The sequence below is a fragment of the Pseudorca crassidens genome, chromosome 14 (assembly GCF_039906515.1).
Source record: "Pseudorca crassidens isolate mPseCra1 chromosome 14, mPseCra1.hap1, whole genome shotgun sequence".
Classification (NCBI taxonomy): domain Eukaryota; kingdom Metazoa; phylum Chordata; class Mammalia; order Artiodactyla; family Delphinidae; genus Pseudorca; species Pseudorca crassidens.
This window is the reverse complement of record NC_090309.1, coordinates 25,628,687-25,650,024: the sequence shown is the minus strand read 5'-3', so window position 1 is coordinate 25,650,024 and position 21,338 is coordinate 25,628,687. Positions and strand designations below refer to the sequence as shown.

At 44.8% G+C, this 21,338-nt stretch overlaps 1 protein-coding gene across 2 annotated transcripts in view; it reads left to right on the top strand.

The window, feature by feature from the left end:
- HK2 (hexokinase 2) overlaps positions 1–21,338 on the top strand; it is a 61,579-nt gene that overhangs the window by 20,780 nt on the left and 19,461 nt on the right. For both annotated transcript variants that reach the window (XM_067704568.1, XM_067704569.1), the window contains exons 3-5: positions 14,551–14,699; positions 19,790–19,909; positions 20,519–20,614. In XM_067704568.1, the coding sequence (XP_067560669.1) occupies positions 14,551–14,699; positions 19,790–19,909; positions 20,519–20,614 (365 nt within the window). The remainder of the gene's footprint in view (positions 1–14,550; positions 14,700–19,789; positions 19,910–20,518; positions 20,615–21,338) is intronic.

Sequence of the window (21,338 nt, the reverse complement as noted above, 5' to 3'; positions counted from 1 at the left end):
GAAGGGAACGGAACTAAGTTGTGCCAGCACTTTCACACAGTTTGTTTCATTTAATCCTCATGACAGCCCTCCATTTTAGAGATGAGGTACCTCTGGGGCCACGAGGGGTGAAGGGTGTGGGATGGCTACCTATATATAGAGGGTGAGAGAAAGAGCCCGGGGGCAGCTGCCAGGGTGATGGAGGAACCAGGAAGCACAGAGTCTGAGAACCGGAGGGAGGACAGAAGTCCAAAATGCTGGCTGGTTGCTGGTGAAGCATCTGCATCTGCAGAGAAACCCTGGGGAGGGGTGGGCGGGGCAAGGCACAGGACAGGGCTTGTTCGTTTGTACCACAGGCCTTCAGTGTCTCCATCACGTCTGTGTCCCTGAGGCTTGCTTGCGTGAGAGCCTTTGGGGACCTGTTCATCTAACAAGATTTTGTACCTTTCTACAATTTCTAAAATAAGTATGTGTTTGCTAAAGCCTTGGAACCCAACGTTGAGGGTGTGACCTTGTTCAGGATTGTTCTGAGTGTGTGTGTCTTAGCCCTTCAAAAAGCTTCTTGAGGTGAGGGGCCTCCTCCAATTCTCGGATATCCCTCGTGTGCCCTCTAGAATGGCACATTTACTATACCTACCACTCCCTCTGACTGGCAGCCACACCTGCTTGTACTGTTTTTATGACATTCTGATAAATTTACTAGCTCCTTAAGACCAGGGACCTTGTCTTTATTTAAGGCACTAGCACTAAGCAAGTATCCTAAATATTTTCGAAATATATATTATGGGCTAACAGCTTTTCTGAGCATCTACATGTAGTAACTTATTTACTTTTCACAAAACCCTATAGGGTAGGTACAAATTTTGAGTACTTTTTTTTTTTTTTTTTAAAGATGAGGAGTTGGGAGCCTGGATGGTCAGATAACTTGCCTAAGGTCATATAGCTAATGAGAGGCTGAGTCAGGATTCAAACTCATGTATGCCAAACGCCAGGCATCAAGACTGAGCTTGATACATTATGTGTGTATGTGCACGTGTGAGCCTGTACACTCAGCACCAGAGGACGCATATGCTCAGTGGAAATTTTTTGAAATGGGGTTGGGAGTGGATGTCTGGCCTGGATTATAGGCAGATGAGTAAGTTTGTTGGGGAGATTTAGGTATGGGGCCAACTTTTTCTATTCTCGTTTTCCTGAGATTGGAGCATGGAGACCTCCCACTGCCTCTTAGAGTTTGCATCCGTTGCTGTATTGTGTGGTCATTAAGTCTCTTTCTCTGACCTCAGGCCAGAGTCCTTGGAGCCTGTCTTTGTCCCACCTCTACCCACAGTGGAGCAGCAGGCATGATTTTGGCTTCTATGCATTTGAGTTGCCTGGACTGAGGACAGGAGCCAGAGGCTGACTCCTGTAGGCTTCTTGGGGTGGGGGGGTCTGGTGCAAGACTTATCTGCCTGACCTTCTTTCCACACAGAAGCAGGGAGATTTTACATGACTTTTGTGATACCCAGAGTACCTCTTTATAACCTCAGATTCTACAGTGTAAACGGAGGCAGTGTGTGAAAGGAATACTGTGTATTGGGATGTTTTATTTACTTAAGCAGAACAGGTGCCCCCTAGAGTACTAGAGACCAGAATGTAGGAAATGGGGTCCCCAGCCCTTTCATTCCTCATTTGCTGGGGGGTCTGTGGGCCAGCTCCTCATCCCAGTTCTCTGGGACTCAGCCTTTTCTCCTTTGTAAAAATAAGAGGTGGATCCAGCAGTCCTGGTCTGTTCTACACATGTCCTGGAGCTAGTGTGTCAGTGTATTTACGCACAAAGTTCCTTGACTTACTGTAATGAGGGAAAACCCCTTTAATGTCCATCAGTTGGGCACTGGTCAATTAATGCAGAAAACAGTCCTCTGCAACCCCTCATAAAGCATGAGATAGAATTATGTAAATTCATATTCTGTAAAATCACGTGTGTGATTTTACAGAATATATATACACACATAAAACTATATATGTGTGTACAGGTGTGTAATGTCTCAAGGATATGTATCGAGCTATTGGTAGTGTTTCGCCCGGAGTGTGAGGTTGGCAGTGACTAGTTACGTTGAAAATATATGTATATGACAACTAGCAATTCTACTTCCAACTATACCTTGAACAGATTCCCATGTGAACTCGAGGAGACATGTCTAAGAATGTTCATGGCAGTGCCGCTTATAATGACAGCATATTGGGAACAGTTTATAGACTGTGCATATGAAGGGATACAATATAGCGTGTCACAAAAATGACCATGTATAAATATGGATACATTTACAAAACGAAGAGTGAAAAATTGCAGAAGGACATGTACCTCATAGTAGTTGAATGTTATTTTAAAAAAACTTCTCCGAGTAATGCTATATGTTGCTCATGGACACACACACATCCTAAAATTGTTAGGATATAAGCTAGAAAATGTGTACCAGATAAATGATAGGGGTTGCTTCTGGAGAGAGAGAAAGAAAATGGAACTGGGAGGGGAACATGAGGGAATATAATTGAAAGTGTTCAACATCAAAGTTTTGAGTTTTATATTTCGTTAGTTGGGCTGTGTGTTATGGAATGTGGCAGTGAGGACCAGTACCTCTTCACTAGATAAAGCCTGTCAAAAATGAACATTCTTCTTTTTATTGGCACCCCAGTAAAGTGCTGAGAGGAGAAACGAGAGAGCCGTTGTGTGCAGGGACCACTGCCTTTCCCCTGGACGTGGTCACGCAGCCTGTGAGGCTTGGCTGGTGCATCTGCTTGCCGGCCAAGGCCGCAGTCCCGGCACTGTTGCTGCTGTTGGTGACTGTGCTTCTCTTCTACAGAAGGCTAGAGACCTTGCTCAAGTGGCACCTGCTCCAGGCTAGCCTTCCTCAGAATGTTGCTCAGCCCTTTCCAGTGTTACTTTTTCATATCTGGGAAGTTAAACCTCAGATCTAAACCTCTGCTCTAAAGGGACTTAGTCAGTGGCTCTCTAACTTTTTTGGACTGCATAGTCACAGCAAGAAACACATACATATGAATGTTGATATACAACGAAAACAAGTTTCAGGAACTAATGTTTATTCTTGAATGTGACAGATCTATTATCTTCTTTTTTTAAAAAAAATTCATTCATTCATTCTTGGCTGCGTTGGGTCTTCGTTGCTGCACGCAGGCTTTCTCTAGTTGCGGTGAGTGGGGGCTACTCTTCGTTGCGGTGTGTGGGCTTCTCGTTGCAGTGGCTTCTCTTGTGGAGCACGGGCTCTAGGCGTGTGGGCTTCAGTAGTTGCGGCATGTGGGCTCAGTAGTTGTGGCTCGCGAGCTCCAGAGCTCAGGCTCAGTAGTTGTGGTGTACAGGATTAGTTGCTCTGCAGCATGTGGGATCTTCCCAGACCAGGGCTTGAACCTGTGTCCCCTGCATTGGCAGGCGGATTCTTAACCACTGCGCCACCAGGGAAGCCCCAGATCTATTATCTTCTATACTTTAAAACTGTCTCTAGTCAGGTCTCACTAATTTCTTTTTCAGCTTGCAGTGTGAAAGCCACTGTCAAATGCTTCTTACCCAGTTTTGTCCTGGTCAGACCTTTGTAAAATTGGCTATTTCTTGCCAGAGGTGAGAGGTGGTTTCAGGGCAGTGTGTGGTGAGGAGTGAAGATCAAAATTCTAGGTTTAAAAGGGTTTGAATTCAAGCTGTGTGCTTTAGAGCAGTTCATTTATGCCCTATTCCTCCATTTTCTCATTTGTAAAAAGAAGAAACATCAGAGGGTTGGCTCTCTGAGAATTAAGGGGGACTCGGTTATGTTACCTTCCCATGTGTGTTGTAAACACAGTCCTATGCAGCCACCATGGCAAGACTCACAGCCAGCACCGATTTTACTGAGAGAGGGTGAGTGAATCTCCCAGGTCCTTTTGATTGGAGGGAGCAGGTGTGAGGGTTCATCCCCATCGTTGGAGGCCCTACCTGCATTTTGGAGCAAGGACCAGGTTCCAGCTTTCATAAATCAGGTCTCAGCTATTTAATGGTAATCAAAGACCTGGTAGAGAACGTGGGAGAGACTTCAGGAGGTTTCAGGCCATTTGTTTATGATGGAGGCTTCCATTACACACATGAAATATGAACTTCCAAATTATGGTTTGAGTTCTCTGTGAGAAGGAAGAGAATGTCAACAGTCAGAGCCCTGTGGGGGCTGATTTTAAAATATCTGTGCTTCGTAGACTGTGTGGACCATGCAGTGCAAAGAAACATAGTTGGCACAGATAAAAATGAAAATGTAAATGGTTCAAGAATATCTTACTTAGGTAACTGAATTTGGTGTCAGCTGGTATGTATATAAAAAATGCTCCTTATTTGTTTTTTTCTCTAAGACAGTTTAAAAAAGTTGAAAGAATTGTATAATGAACATCCGTATACAGACTACCTAGAGTCTACACTGATATTTTAACTAGATTTGTTTTATCACACTCCTCTATCCTTCCTCCCATCAGTCCCTCTTGTTTTATTTGAGGCATTGCAAAGTAAATTGCAGAAATCAGTTCATTTCAACCCCAGAACTTCAGCAGGCCCATTATTAACCAGAGTTCAATATTTGCTCTTTTTTCTTTTGATGTAAAATTTCGTACGAGATGCAAATCTTAAATATCATCTGATGAGTTGACAAGTACGTATACCTGTTTAATACAACCCCTATCAAGATAGAAAACATTATCAGCCCAGGAAGCTCCCTGCTGCACCTTCCCAGGCAGTCCCTGTCCCCAACCCCCAGAAGTAATCACTGTTTTAAATTTTCCACGTGTATTTGTTTTGCCTGTTCTAGAACTTCCCGTATATACAATCATATAGTATTTACTCTTTATGCAAGACTTCATTTACCCATCAAAATGTGGGCTTTATCCGTGTAGTGTATATCAGTAGCTCCTTTTTGGTTGCTGATTCCGTGGTGTGATTGGAATCCTATATTACAATGAATTCAATGGCCACCTGGGCTGTTTCCAGTTTTTGATGAAAGCTACTATAAACATTCTTGCACAAGCTTCTTTGTGGACATATGTTTTTGTTTTCTTCCTTTTCTTGAGGAAACAACTAGGAGTGGAATTTCTGGGTCATAGGGTTTGGGATGTGTTTAATTTATAAGAAACTCCCAGACCAAAGTGGTTTGAACTTTGGTTTCCAAAGTGGTTGAACTATTTTCTACTCCCACCAATGCTGTATGAGAGTTCCACTTGCCCCAATAATTATTGTCTGTGACTCCCCCCACCCTTTTTGTTTTTGGCAATGCAGAGTTGAACAGAGAAATTCTTTATTTGTATCTGTCAGGAATCTCACCATCTTGACCTCTCTGTAGGCAGCCCTAACCTAAGCTGAACTATGCATGTGATTGCAGTACCAGCCCCAGTCACAGCCCTGTCAGGGGGCCCATTACACACATCACAAGGCATCTGGCTTTCAGAGGACAGTTCCATCTTAAGAGGAAATGCAGGAATAGCTGATATCATTTAATGAGCACCCATGATGTCTGTTTATGGAAACAATCTGTTTTACTCTCCATGCAAACTCTACAAGGGAGACATTTCCAATTTAAAAATAAGGCAACTGAGGCTAAAAGAGATTGCCCAGGTCACCTGTGTACAGTTAGTGGCACAGTTGGACTTTAAGCATAGGTAGTCTTGACTCCAAGGCCATAAGATTCATGCTTTACATTGGCTCATGTTGCTGAACAAAAGTTTCTGGAGCAAATCAGGTTATTATCTTTTAAAATTGACCATAAATATGGATTGACTTTGTACCATTATAATAAGAAGCTCAAGTAGACCCAACTAAAAATCTACAAATATTCCAGCATTCCAATGGGTTTATTTATTTAATAAATAATTTACATTTTTAACAAATTTTTTTTCCAGCGTTCCAATTTAGAAATAAATTATCTTTGTAGTATCTTTATTGCCCTCACTGTCTTGGCAGAATTGTTTAGATATAAGCATGTCTTAAGGCAGAGTAAGATGAAACCTTTGCTGTATTGATCTTTTGATACTTCCCCACTTCCATGAATTGTGAATTATTTTTTGCAGGTGAATGTATCTCTACCCTCTAGCTAGATTTAATTCCCTCGAGAGCAGGGAATGATGATGATGATGATGATGATAATTTTAAAATGTAGGCTTATAAATGCCAGGTACTATGCTAAGCACTGTATTTGAACTATCTCATTAATTCTCACAGTGATTCAATGGTAGACACCATAAACCCTGTTTTAGAGAAAAAGAAACTAGATTTAGAGAGATTAGGCACCTTGGCCCAAAGTCACATAATGAGCAAGTAGAAGCATTGGGATTTGAACCCAGCCATCTGTGTTCCAAAGCCTGGGCCCTTAGGCATATCACTAGAGGCCCCCAACACTGCTAGCGCAATGCATTCATTCTTCTATTTGTAACTCAGGCCTAGCTGTTCAGTTCGTTCAATAGAATCCCCTCTGAGGCTGGTCCTCTGTGGGGCAGCAATGTGCTGAGCAGCCTTGTGCCCCACTTCTGAAGAGTGCACATTATCCTGGGGACATAAGGATATCATTTATCATCATAAAGGAAATGATACTAGGTCATATAATGCAAGTACATGACATGATAAAGAGAGACTAGGCTGGTGATAGGGTGCATGGAGGCTGGTAAAGGAGCCCTTTACTCTGAAAGGAGCCCTTATCTGGGTTGCTCAGCATTGTATCAACAGCTGTGTCGTGGGGACATAGATTAATAGCTTGCATACATGCAAACTAATAAGTGGATTTATATGGTGCCTACAATATAAAATGAAGATTGTATTGATAAGTAGCCTCCATATAGTGGTAACTGGAGTTTATTAAACATTTTACATACACCAGGCATTGTGCCAAACACCTTACGCATTCATTGCATTGATTCTTGACCAAAAACTGTGTGTCTGTGTCTCTGTGTCTCTGTGTCCTGGCGAGTGATGGGGAGGTGCTGGCTAGACAGGAGGTTATTACTGTCCCCTTTTAACAGATGATGAAATCTGAGTATCAGATTTCTAATAATTTACCTGTATTTATATGGCTAATACATGTTAAAATGGGATTTGAACCCATGTCGGCCTGCCTGAAAATCTTAACACACTCAATGCCTACACAGTATTGAAAGATAATCATATTTTAATCCTTTGAAGAGGAGTTTCACATCTGTGGAGCTAGTATAACATTTCTCTGTGAGTGGCACATATTTTGAGCTTAAGAAACATTTCCTGAGTATAAAAGCAGCAGGGTGGTGCTTTCTGATGGTGTTTTGGGAGGTTTGGGGGGCACTTACAAATGGTATGTGCTCCAGGCCCCTCCCTTCAACTGAAGCAGCTTTACGTTTCTCTGTTTCTACATTTTGGCATTCAGTGTCTTGTTGTACTATAATGGAGTATCCGAAATCTTGGAACTTAAAAAGAGGCTGCCAGAGGTGGTAGTGACTGTGGTGTTTCCAGGTACTTGGGAAATACGTGCCTTGAAACCTGTGTCTGGCAAAGTTAGTTTTGCTGGATTACCTACTCAAGACCTAGAGACTTTTAGTTGTCCTCTCAATTGGAGTCCATGCCGTACATTCTTAGCCATCTGTCGCGGAGTGCTAGCAGGCACTATGGCAACTTCAAGGATCCTCAGAGCTCTGGGAACGCTGCATCAAAGCTACTTGTCTAAAGGAGGCTTCCGAAGAAGTCCATTTGATCACCTGAAGAAGCCCTGCCCAGGGTGAGGGACTGGGCTCTGGCTCTAGCCTTAACAAGGCAGTGCTCTGCCACTTCTGAACACAGTTGCCTTCGACAAAAGGGCACTGCTGCTTAAAAATGCAAAACAAAACCAGACCTGTTCTGTTCACAAGTCGTCCTTTGTGCACTGGTTGGCACACTGCTCTGAGCTCCTGATGGGAGGAACAGGTGGTGATCTATTTTAATTAGTGGCAAATACCTAGTGATTGAAAATAGACTGTTGGGAAATTCGTCTGGCCCTCACCCCTCACAAATTGCTTGGACATTGTGAGTGAGTGACTTGAATAATGCTAGAGTTAGGGCCTGCTCAAATACACTACTGATGTCCCATCAACCGAGATGACAGTGACTATCATGTTCAGGTGGTTACTTACTCAGATGCCATTTTAGTCCTCTTTAGCCTTTCCCTGGGACAGGTGAGTTCCCAGGAGAAATTGAAACCCCTTTATCTCGCTGACCTTATGTATTTGATAAGAACCTCACTGAGAGTGGGAGAGTGGTAGTCCAGGATGGGAAATGAGTCAGCAAACAAACTCTGCCAGAGGGAAAAACTTGAATCCATTTTTTTAAAAAATAAATAAATTTATTTATTTATTTATGGCCGCAGTTGGGTCTTCTTTACTGTGCGCAGACTTTTCTCTAGTTGTGGCGAGCGGGGGCTACTCTTCATTGCGGTGTGCGGGCTTCTCGTTGCAGTGGCTTCTCTTGTTGTGGAGCACGGGCTCTGGGCACGCGGGCTTCAGTAGTTGTGGTGCGCGGGCTCAGTAGTTGTGGTGCGCGGGCTCAGTAGTTGTGGCTCGCGGGCTCTAGAGTGCGGGCTCAGTAGTTGTGGTGTACAGGATTAGTTGCTCTGCGGCATGTGGGATCTTCCTGGACCAGGGCTTGAACCTGTGTCCCCTGCATTGGCACGCGGATTCTCAACCACTGCACCACAAGGGAAGCCCAGCAACTTGAATCTTAACCATTGGGTAATTCGATGGAGGGTGGCAAGACCTAATACTCCTATTGCCAGTTCCTCTTAACTATGAGTCCTTATTTCCTTTTTTTTTTTAAATTTATTTATTTTATTTTTGGCTGTGTTGGGTCTTCGTTGCTGTGTGCGGGCTTTCTCTAGTTGGGGTGAGCATGTGCTACTGTTCGTTGAGGTGCATGGGTTTCAGTAATTGTGGCTTGTGGGCTCAGTAGTTGTGGCGCACAGGCTTAGTTGCTCTGCGGCGTTTGGGATCTTCCTGGACCAGGGCTCGAAGCCGTGTCCCCAGCATTGGCAGGCGGATTCTTAACCACTGCGCCACCAGGGAAGCCCCCTTATTTCCTTTCGATAGAGGGTTGTTACCTCTTCTTTTGTCTGCTTTTGGAGGGGGATGTTCTTAATTAGGAGAACCTTCATCAGAGAGAGATTGGGGAGTGTCCAGTAAGGTGCGAACGGAGGTTTGGTATAATTGTATGAGACGGCACCAATTTGCGGCTGCTGAAAAAACCTGCCTCGAAAAGCCTTAGCAGGTCCTGGGTTCCTTTGGGGAGAAGGGTGTGTCACCTCTTGCCAGTGGATGTGTGTCTGCCGCCTCCCACTCAAGTTTGAGAACACTTGGCCCAGAGGGATGGGCCAAGTTACTGATAAAGATTAGGGCAGTTTTGCTTTCTTTTTCATCACTTTATGGCTTATTTGCTTCCATCCTGGATTCTGCGTCAGGTAATCCTCAGCTTCCAGGAACCAGCACCACGAGAGATATGGGTGAGGTGCATAGGGACTGGCACGGGTGCTGGGGTCAGATGAACTTGGGGTCAAATCCAGCAGTTGTTTACCCTTGTATGATCTTAACTAAGTGACTCAGCTTCTGAACCACAGTGTCACTTCCTTTGCCACGCAGGCCGGCTTAGAGCCTGTGGCAACCTTTGGGTTTTATGCTCTTGGCATCGATAATGAAGAATTCCTTTTTTTTTTTTGGCCACACCACGCGGCTTGCATGATTTTAGTTCCCCAACCAGGCTCTGAACCCGGGTCCTCAGCAGTGAAAACGCGGAGCCCTAACCATTGGACCACCAGGGAAGTCCCGATAATGAAGAATTCCTTATTTGAGGATTTACAACTTTCTCATGAGCAGCCTTCTTGCTCACTGCAGTAGAAAACTTTGCTAGAGAGCTAGACCTGGATTTAAATCTTGGTTTCAGTTACTTGACCTGAGCCTTAGTTTTCTTATCTGGAAATTGGGATCATGATGTCCAATAAGGTTGTTGAGGATTAATGAGATAATGTTTATGAATATCACACAACATATTTTTCTCCTTTTAAAAATATCTACATGGTGGGCCTTAAATTAACTAAACCTCCTCCACACCTGCCTCTGTCTTTCCATTGTTTTATTGCCACAATAATCCAGATGCAAGTGGAAAAGTCTGAACTGTGTCCCAGAGACAAGAGAGATGAAGACAGGGTTCTGGGCTTCATTTTTTTCAAAAAGTCACATAAGAAAGTATAAGATGAATTTGATCTTTTAAATAAACCTATGGTGAAATCTTGCTTCTTTTATTTTAGCAGTGCTGGTGACAACATTTAGAAGTAACTGGAGAGATTTAGAAAGGGCAGTGAAGACAAATATCCAACTGGAGAAAAATAATTGCAGATATACAACCAACAAAACTAGTTTCATTAATATGCAAAGAGCTCTTTTACATTATTAAGAAAATAATAAATATATATTTTTAAAAGACAAAACATTTGAACAGTAAATTCACAGAAGAAAGAATTCACAATGCCAGTCAATAATTCAAAATGTCTAACCTACACAAAGGAAAGAAACCAAGTTTAAAAAATGAGCTGCCACTTTGACCTATGAGGTTGGCAAAGATTAATTGTACATAACATAGGACACTGGTGACAGTGACACCCACCTGTTGGTTTATGTGGAATTTGGAGAGAATTTTTAGGAAGTTAATTTGCTAATATCTTTGGTAATCAAACACATAAATCCTTAGAACCAGCAATTCAAACTCTTTTCTTAGAATGTGTCAGTTAACAGTCTTCCCTGTTTTTATAATATAAATGTATCTAAGGACACTCAAGAAATGTTAATAATGGTTACTTTTGGGGCATGGGGAAGAGAAGAGATGTTTGCTTTTCATTTTTTCCACTTTGGTACTGTTTGAACATTTTAAAAATCAGATATTAAAAATGTTTTCTAGACATAACAGCATGCTTAACAATAAAAGAAATCTTACCTCTGGTCTTATGGTCTCCTCAAATATTTTGTTTAATAAATGAACCATCAATAAGCAGATGCAATATGAGATGTTTTCTTAATACATTGCCTCGAATACCAAGTATACTCATTCAGCAGAATGATCTCGCTGGACCTTACTGGGTTGTCTACCCTGTGGCTGTGTACTTAAGAAACCTGCTGTAGACATGTTCTCCTGCCCCAGAGCCTTACTCCTGCCCGTCCAGTCTGACTGTCCCAGGCCCATAGATGCCATCCTCCTTCACACCACATCACACACTCTCTGCTCTGGGCTTCTGGGGTGTCCCGGAAGGTTGACAGTGTAAGTAGGACCTGGGCCAGGAGTAGGATAGGAGTAGGTAGGGATACGAGAGGAGCTACGTAATCAAAGGAGTAATAACAGTGACAGCAGCAGCTGTTTATTGATGGCTTACAGTATACCTATATATTCACATAATGTGTTCTGTATTTCATGTAAGCTCATGACCCCTGGGAAAGTCAGCATTATGAGCCCTGTTCTGCAGCTGAGGTGATATGCTCAGAGAAGCCACACAGGTAGTGAAGCAGCTGAGCTGGAATTCAAAGCAAAGCTTGCTGCTTCTCTGTGTGAGGGCCTCTCATGGGTGGTGGAGAGGCAGGCACTAGGGTAGGGGTCCATCCACTGTCCCCAGGGGTCACCTTAGGATTTAGCTCTAGGAGTCATGATGCTGGGCCTGCCTCAGAGATATTGGACTCTGGAAGGAATAAAGTCTTTGGCTCTGGTAGTTGTGATCCTGTGTGTTTATGGAGGGAGCATCAGGGAGGAGGGATGCAGAGGAATGTCTGACCTGGTGGAGTCTGAAAAGAATGACATTCCTTCCTGGGAATGGAATTATCAGCAGCACTGTATTATTTGTGGTTTCCCTTCAGTCCATCAGCAAATACTGCAAAACCACCATTCTTGACGGAGCTGTCCTCTCCAGTGAATCCGGCTGGGCTGGCCTTAAATCGTGACCAACCAGGGGCAGCCTCGGCAGCCTCAGTCCCCCACGGTTGCCGATTCAGCAGATTCATGTGTCCTGGGGCAGAGTGCTGATGCAGGCAGTTCATCTCTGATTTTCCTTTTCATCCCCCATGACAACCACACATAGTTTTCCCTACGAACTGGCTGACGTCCCACTACCAGGGGAGGCTCAGAACTGGAGTGCCTGGAAAAGTCATCCATGGCCACAAGAGGGGCAGTCTCCCCAGATGGGGCTGAGGTTACCCAAGCTATCTAGCAACTGTAGCTAGAGGGCTGGGGGGACCTCCAGATGCCAGGGAAGGGACGGAAAATTAGTACCCCTGAGGAGGAATGCTAAAGTCACTGGAGAAGATTTCAATGGCTTTCCTTGGACAGGTTTCTTCAGTCTTGCCTCAGAATGTTGCTTTTACTTTTTTCAGTCTGAGAGGCAGTCCTAATACTGGGCCTGGGAGACTTTTTTTTTTTTTTTTTTTGCGGTACGCGGGCCTCTCACTGTTGTGGCCTCTCCCATTGCGGAGCACAGGCTCCGGATGTGCAGGCTCAGCGGCCATGGCTTACGGGCCCAGCCGCTCCGTGGCATGCGGGATCTTCCCAGACCGGGGCACGAACCCGTGTCCCCTGCATCGGCAGGCGGACTCTCAACCACTGCACCACCAGGGAAGCCCCCTGGGAGACTTTTAAGTGTGGGTGTCAGGCAGTGTTTGCCGAGAGCCTGGATGGAAAGTTTCTAGTACTTATTTAGTGTGTCCTGAGTTCTTGGCACTGTGCTGGTTACTTGAGGCACATTATCTGCTCTTCCCCTCACCTCAACCACATGAGGTATGATGTTCCTCCTCTAGAGATGAGGCAGCTGAGGCTCAGAGGCTCAGGAATTTGCCACGGCCAAAATGTGGCTGGGGTTCTGATGCAGGTAATGTGGGCTCCAGAGCCAGTCTCTGTATATTGTTACCAGCAAGCCATTGTTGTGTGGAGGCAAGTCCCCACGGAATGTCGGGTGAATGATGCCCGCCCCAAGTTGCCCCTCTGGACTGTAGGGACTGTGTGGGTAAGTGCCGTCAAGGAGCTGGGCAGATGTAGCTTTTCTCAGGGCCAAACAGTTATTGCCGCTGAGAAGAAGTGGGTCAGAATAAATCCTTGTTTCATTTAGTCAGAGCGCTTCCCTGACCATCCGATCCATTCTCCCTTACTTCAGTGGCAAGTCTCCCATCAGGAAAGTGGCCGAGTGTTGACAAACATGCCAACAAGTGAATCCCCCCGGAAATAATCATGTATCCTTCAAGAAGGTGTGCGGCAGGACATTGGAAGACTGGTGGAGCAGTACTGGTTGAAGAGGCTGCTGAGGGGACGAGCCTGCCTTGTTCCCCAGTCCTTGCCTGCCCCGCTGGGCCCCAGCACTGGCTCTGGCCTCCGAGCCTCTTCAGCACTTCCATTCTGTGCTGTACAATGGCGCGTGTCCCTGTAGCCAGTATTATCATCTGGAATCTGGACGTTTCCTGTTCTGCACTGCTTATTTCCTGGGGAGACTGGACTGTGCCTTCCTGGTGACACCTGAAGACCTTGACCCCCTTGTGTCTGTGGAGTCTCCTTCTCCCCACTCTGCCCCAGCCTTGTGGCTTTTCTGAGTGGCCTGACTCTTGTCTTATATACTCTTAAGTCAGCACCTAGGATCTTTTATTGGTGGGGACACCTACTTGACTTATTTGCTAGGCCTCTTAATTTATAGCCAGCTGGATCCCATTCCACTCCATCATGTGACCCTCATCCTGCCGAGAGATGTTGCTGTCACTGTATACAAACATAAAAGAGTACATTTTGTTCAGGGACTACAATTTGGCAAAAGGCCCAGGGGACCACAAGCTTGTAGCAGCGTGCTGGGTGTCCTGGGGCTATGAAGAACAAAACTGAGGCCTGGGGGACTTCCCTGGTGGCGCAGTGGTTAAGAATCCACCTGCCAATGCAGGGGACGTGGGTTTGAGCTCTGGTCCAGGGAGATCCCACGTACCACGGAGCAGCTAAGATTGTGCACCACGACTACTGAGCCTGCGCTCTAGAGCCCGAGAGCCACAACTACTGAGCCTGCATGCCTAGAGCCCGTGCTCCGCAACAGCGGAAGCCACCACAATGAGAAGCCTGCACACCGCGACAAAGAGTAGCCCCCGCTCAATGCAACTAGAGAAAGCCTGTGCGCAGCAACGAAGACCCAACACAGCCAGAAATGAATTAATTAATTAAAAAAAAACCAAAAAACCCCCCCAAAAACCTGAGACCTGCTCTCCTGGTACAGGGCTTGATGGGCCCTGTGAGTTTGATGGGGACTTGGCTGAAAGCCCTTGGGAAATAGCTCTGAGGGGGTGGGCACCCTATCACTGGATGTGAAACTGTCTGATTCTTTACGTGAATTCTGAAAGTAATATAGAAGTGTTTAGCATTAAGAAAAAGAATCAGACAATACATAAAAGTGTGTAGAAAAAAGACCCGCTGGCCACCTCATCACCCAGAGATGACCAGTGTTTATGGCAGGATTCTTGGGTTTTAAGTTTTGGTCTCTGTGAAACAGTTATACCTTGTCTTTCCCGAACTAATAGTGGTCCTTCTCGCTGCAGAACATGGAGAATTCCTGGCTCTGGACCTTGGAGGGACCAACTTCCGTGTGCTTTGGGTGAAAGTAACAGACAATGGGCTCCAGAAGGTTGAGATGGAGAACCAGATCTACGCCATTCCCGAGGACATCATGCGAGGCAGTGGCACCCAGGTATGACCCATCTCTTGGGGTGGCCACTGGGGCTCTGGACCCCACAGGAGCAGATACTGCTCCTTCTCTGTGGTCTGGAGGGAGGAGATCTTGACTGAGGCTCAGATTCCCCGTCCTCTCTTTGCTGGGTGATCCCCCTCCATGCCTGGAGGCTAGGTGGGGGACCTCCATCAGGAGAGGTGCACACGGCCAGAGGGCAGGGAGTGTGTGCACAAGGCCCCAGGGTCTGGATGTGCTTTAGTGGGAGGGATTTTGATTTTCCATCTCATTTGAGGTGTGCTTGCATGCACTGGTTATTGAGGAAAGCCTGCTGCCAGGAGGCTGGGCCAGTATACCTGGACACCTATGGTTAGTGTCAAGAATACACAGTTGTGGTTTGACACTGCCACCTGCCACGGTGGTCATTCTGTAGCCCTCTGACTCACAGTTGTTAGCATAGCATTGCATGAAATGGAACCTGCCTCTTTGCCTTTTTGGTTATTTGCTTTCTCAGCCTGTTGAGAAAACACTAAAATACAGCTTCTGGGAGTCTGTTCTACCTGGCACTGCAGTGGGCTCCGTGTGCTTCCACACTGGCCCCAAATTATGCTTAGTCATCCCCATATCTCTGTGACCTCTAGAATCACATTTTGTACTCGGCACATACAATAAAAAGAGTGGATGGAGAAGAAATGTGAAATCCAAGTAAGAGTCCTCTCAGTAATACCTAGAAGAGAACGAGCAAGGATGGAGTTGCTGTCATGATAGTGTCCAAACATGTTTTGAGCATCTACTAGACACTGGGCCACTGATCCTTGCTGGGAATCAAAGTCCTGGTCCTTCCCCTCCAGGGCTTCAAGTCCAACTGGACCACCAAGACACACATATCATCCCACAGAAAGTAATACATGTTGTGTTGAAGTGGATGAGCAACCACCAAGAGGAAGAGCTGACGGGAGTCAGGCTGAGTGAAAGCGCTTTGTATAGATTTCCTCATCTTATCCTCACACTAGCCCTAAGGCTGGGTGCTCCTACTATCTCCATTTCCTAGATGTGGAATTGGGCTTTGAAAGATTGAGTGACTTGCCCTTAGATTACAGGGGTGGGAGGGGCCAGAGGCAAGACACAAAGTCAGATTCATATGACAGGAGTCTGTGTTCGTCCAACTCTAGGAGGCTCCACTTTTTAGGCCACATTATGTAGTCCATGGGTGCTTCCTGGAACTAGGCAACATGGTGGTCCAGGGTCCCTACTACCTGCCCCTGCTTCCAGAGTAGGAAGCACTCTCCAAAGGGGCTGGTGCTCATGCAGATGTGAGATCCTGCAGGGCAGGCCCTCTGGGGCTCTCCCTCTCAAAAGTTCTCCCAGGAGAGCCTTCCTACAGAGGGGGCACTCATTGCTACCACACCAGAAGTATCTGGCTTGTTGGTGGGTGATGGCCACAGGTCCAGCCATTGTTCTCTGCTCTTGGGTATCCCCTTTCACCTGCTCTAAAAAAGCTTCCTTGGGATGTTCTTTCTACTCCTACTACAGTTGCTCTCAGTCCATGGAGAGGAATCACCAAAGACATTCATAGCTATAGGGATCACTCTTGAGTGCTGGCTATTCCTGCTGTATTTTATTATACCTAATATGTACTCAATAAAAGAGCAAATGGAGAAAATGAAATCTAAGTAAAATGCTCTTCCTGCATGGTCATCTCTTGAGCCTTAGAGCTTGGAGGAGGTGGAACCTTCTCACTTCCAGTGCACTGTTCTTCCCACCACAGCAGGCCACCTGGGAAAGGAATTTTGGACCATGAGTAGGACATATGGGGGAGATATCTTTAGACCCTTTTATGTCCTTGGGGGTGGCCCTGAGGGTAAAACTGTTTTCCTTCTTTTAATGCTGGGGTTGGACACGGGAGGCTGAGTCTCTGGGACAGTGGGATTTGAGCTGCACTGAGGTTGTCACGTGGCTCCAGTATACTGAAACAAAATGTGTTAGTCCAAAAGAATCTATCAGATCCATCTGGAAGAAACTATGAATCTACTGTGATATTAAGAATCCTTCAAATAAATGGAAAAAAATGCTATATAAAAATGAAACAAAGAAAGCTAGAAAATATAGGTGCTTATTCCATCCTAAGAAAGGGAAAGAATGTTATTGTTCTAAAAGCAGCAGAAAACACTTGGTAAAAAGATTGGAAGGAAATTCATTGTTGCTATTTTAGTGGTGGTATTACTGATGCTTTTTTTCCTATCTTTTCCTTTTTCTTTCTTTCTTTTTTAAAATATTAGGTATCAATCTTTTAATTAACTATAGGAAAACAAATGGATTTAAAAAATAAAATTTAGTTAAAACCAAGACCAAATAAACAAACTCAAAACTTGCAAAAGTTTTTGAAGATCTGTGAACCTGGGCAGTGTGGGTCCCTGGACAGAGTCTGTCTTCTGCCACATGAACTTCCACATGATAGCAGTGAATTACAAATGGTAATAGCAGCCACTTTAGATTTTTTAAGGTGTTTCCTGGGGGAAAGGGAGTGAACACATTCTCAGACCAATAAGGAAGAGGAAACCTTTCTACCTTCATAAAATGATGCTCTTTGAGCCTTTTTATGGCAGGAAGATGTTAGCTGTTTCTCCCAGTATCTTATCCTTAGATCATCAGCTAACCGAAAAGGATATAGTCTTCCTTTAAGGGAAGCAGATGGTCTCCTTTTACCCTCTTTTAAAGAGCTGTAGGTTCTTCTAACTCAGAACTGTCCAATAGAACTGTTCATGGTGATGGAACCATTTGATATCTGCCCTGTCTAGTGAGGCAGCCACTAGCTACGTGTAGTATTGAGCACTTGAAATATGGCTAGTGTGACTGAGGAAGGGACTTTTTAAAATTCTGATTAATTGAAATAGCCACAGATGACTAGTGGCTACTGTATTGGGCAACACATTATTTAATGCCTCTTCACTGTCTCTCTCTTTTTTTTTTCTGCCTTCCCCTGTTGGTAGTGCAATTGGAAAGAGAGCAGTAATCAGGGCTGGATGAGGGGAAACCATTTTACTTTTTCCAACCCCTCCCCCATCTCTGATGATTGGCCTTATCTCTTTGCACAGCTTCTGCAACTTCCTTTTTTTAGATAAAAACTATTGTACTAAAGATCATTTTGACTAGAGTACCAGGAAGAAAGTGCTGGGAATTTGTTTAACCCTATTGTAAACTTTGTCTCTGATCAACTTCCCAACAGAACAGAACTCGCTGAGTATCTGTCTAGAAACCCTATTTCCACATTAAAATACTTGATCTCTGCTCGAGGGAGTTGGCACTTTGCATTGGGGATCCTCTTAGTGAGAGAGCCCCGTCATTGCCCAGTATTTGCTCTTGAGAATGTTTTGGTTTGGAAATTGAGAGTTTCAGCATCACCTGAGGTTAATTTTGCACATGATCAGACAGAGAGACAGGATCGATGTGGGAAGTTCAGTTAGAGCTGGCCCCCTTCTAGGAGGGGCTTGTCTTTCTAGCCTCTTACGGAGCATACCCCAGACATCTGGGGAGCCAGTGCATCTCTCAATCTACCCTGCCACCCCGAGCCTCTCAGTTCCTTTATAAATGCAAACCCTCTTTTGGTTTAGTGCAGTGGTTCTCAAACCACTGCTTCAGGATCACCTGGAGCTCTACCACACCTTCTGATTCAGGAGGTTTAGCTTTGGGCCCTAGAATTTGCATTTGTAACATGATGGTGATGCTGCTGTGGACCACACTTTGGGGACCCCAGGTTTAGTGGAATCTTCCTTGCTTCTGCCCGGAGAAGGAAAGGAATGTTGTCCACTTTCACCTCCCTTGGCTTTTAGATTTTGCCATCTGGTCAACCTGGCCCTTGGATTCTGCGCAGTCTTTTTTTATTTTTTTTTTAACATCTTTATTGGAGTATAATTGCTTTACAATGGTGTGTTTGTTTCTGCTTTATAACAAAGTGAGTCAGCTATACATATACATATATCCCCATATCTCCTCCCTCTTGTGTCTCCCTCCCTCCCACCCTCCCTATCCCACCCCTCTAGGTGGACACAAAGCACCAAGCTGATCTCCCTGTCCTATGTGGCTGCTTCCCACTAGCTATCTATTTTACATTTGGTAGTATATATAAGTCCATGTCACTCTCTCACTTTGTCCCAGCTTACCCTTCCCCCTCCCCATGTCCTCAAGTCCATTCTCTATGTCTGCTCCTCAGTCTTTTTGACCTTTGCTTACTTTTTGCGTCAGAATGTTCCTGGCCTCAGTCTCTAAGTGTCTGGAATGGTCACCAATTTCTCTTCGGGGATGCTGAGTGGGCAAAAAGGAAGCCATGGGGCTGCGAGCTTTGGGGCAGATTGAAAGTCTGGATGATTTCTTAGGCTTAGGATTTTTCTTAGGGGCCTTGGGTCCTCCTTAGAATAGTCACGGTTGTGAGGCTGCCCACTCATAAAACCCTATTTATTCTTCAGTGCTCTTTGTGGACTCACTTGGGTGTTCCATACTGAAGTTAGAAAACAAAACTAACTTCTTGGAATTGCCCCCAGGAAACTGGTTTTCTAGAGGGAGGAAAAATATAAAAGTTACTTATTTTCGTTAAGTTCATTTATAGAATGCTAACAGAGAATGTCCCATCCCCTCCCCCAATCACAAGAGACAGGGATGCTAAAATACTTCTTGGCAGTGAGATGGGCTGCCCTTTCTGGTAAGACAATCAGCTGTGCATCCATGTCAAGGGAGGTTCTGACAGAGCCACCAAAGGATATTCCGTTACCAGGGCTCGCGATGACTTTCTGATTAGCTTTGGCTATGATTTACCCTGCCTAATGCAGTTATTTTGACGGTGGTTTGGATAAATGGTGTAAGTGGAAGACAGTATTTAATAATCACTAACTAGTGTTAAATCCTTATATGTATTGACTCACTTAATTCTTTTGGTAACTCATGGGCAGGTACAATTATCACCCCCATTTTATAGATGAACAAATTAAAACTTCAGAGGGGATACATATCTTGCACACATTCAGCTAAACTAGTTCCTTTCTGAGCCCAAAGTCCATGCTCTTAATCTCTAAGCTATTCTGCCTCCCTGCTCATCTTCCTGTGTTGTGTGCCCTTAGCTGTTTGACCACATTGCTGAATGCCTGGCCAACTTCATGGATAAGCTACAAATCAAAGACAAGAAGCTCCCGTTGGGTTTTACCTTCTCATTCCCTTGTCTCCAAACAAAACTAGACGAGGTAAGATGAGTTCTTCAGACACTTTTGTTGCTTCATTCTTTGGACTGGGAGGACTGGGAAGAACTCTGAGCCACCTGCTACCTTTACAATGGAGGTTGTAAAGGAGGTTGCTGTGATGGATCGAGTGGACAATGTTTGAGTATTGGGAGTTCTGTCCTTCTGGGAGAATTTGTGTAGGTGTGTGTGAGAGCGATGGTAAAGGGGTATCGGAGAAGAGGGGGTCTTTATCACTGTCAAATGGCAATTTGCAGGACCATATACATTGCACATTATCCTTATCCCTCTTAGGGAAACAGGAGTGAGATATTAGTCTGGGACTCCTTTGTTCTAAAGTGTTATGATAGACATCGTTGAAAGTTAATGACGTTAGGATACAAGTGTCTTATTTTGGCATTTCTACAACCTGCTCTTTCCACTTCTTGGGGGCAATAAATCATTCATTTAGTCTCCTTTCTTGGTCATTGACAGAGTTTCTCCTTCCTAGACTAGTCAGGAAGAAATATACAAATTCAGTCATGACTTTAGTTTAGCCCCATGGACGAGGTCTCCTAATGATGAGGAGTGTGGTTGAGTTTTGTGGGGAATCAATATTCCTTGGTACTTTTGCAGAGTTTCCTGGTCTCATGGACCAAGGGGTTCAAGTCCAGTGGTGTGGAAGGGAAAGATGTGGTTACTCTGATCCGGAAAGCCATCCAGAGGAGAGGGGTGAGTAGGGCAGCAGAGATGGGGAGGCAGGAGCTTGGGGTCTGGAGGCTCTTTACTTTCTTTTGGGTTCACTCTGAAGTCTTTCCCTGTCTGTCCTCAAATCAGCATGAGAATCTTTTGTGGTTCTTAATGAGAAGTTTTCTTGTCTTCTTCTCTGCTGTGTTACTCAATAATCTTTATTTTTTTCCAGTTTTATTGAGATACAGCTCTGTATAAGTTTAAGGTGTGCTGCATAATGACATACCTATATTGAGAGAGTTAGCACGCCAGTGATCTTATATATGATCAAATGCCTTTGGGGTTTTCATATTAGCGTGATGGACAACTAATCTTAGCCTTGGTACAAGAAAAACCCTTTAGTTCTTAATCTGAAGAAGACTCGAATATCATTTTCAAATGAGAAAGTTGGGATGATATTGATATCAGGGTGGAACAAGGTAGAGAAAGGACATGATAAAGGTCTTGTCACAGAAGGACAAGACCTTCTGGGAGGGAGGGAGAGAAAGAAAAGAAAAAAGAGAATGAGAAGAAAATGATAAGATGGGCTCTTCTCAGTGCAGTGATGGCTGTGAACTAGACTGCAGGGCTGCTGTCAGCGAAGCCCTCCAAGATGAGGACCAGCAGGGTGGGAAGTGAGATGCTGCTGTTAGACTGGATCTGGACCCAGTTTCCAGCTCTAGCCTTGCACTTGAGCTGTGTGTCTTACTGCTCTTTCTCTTCATCT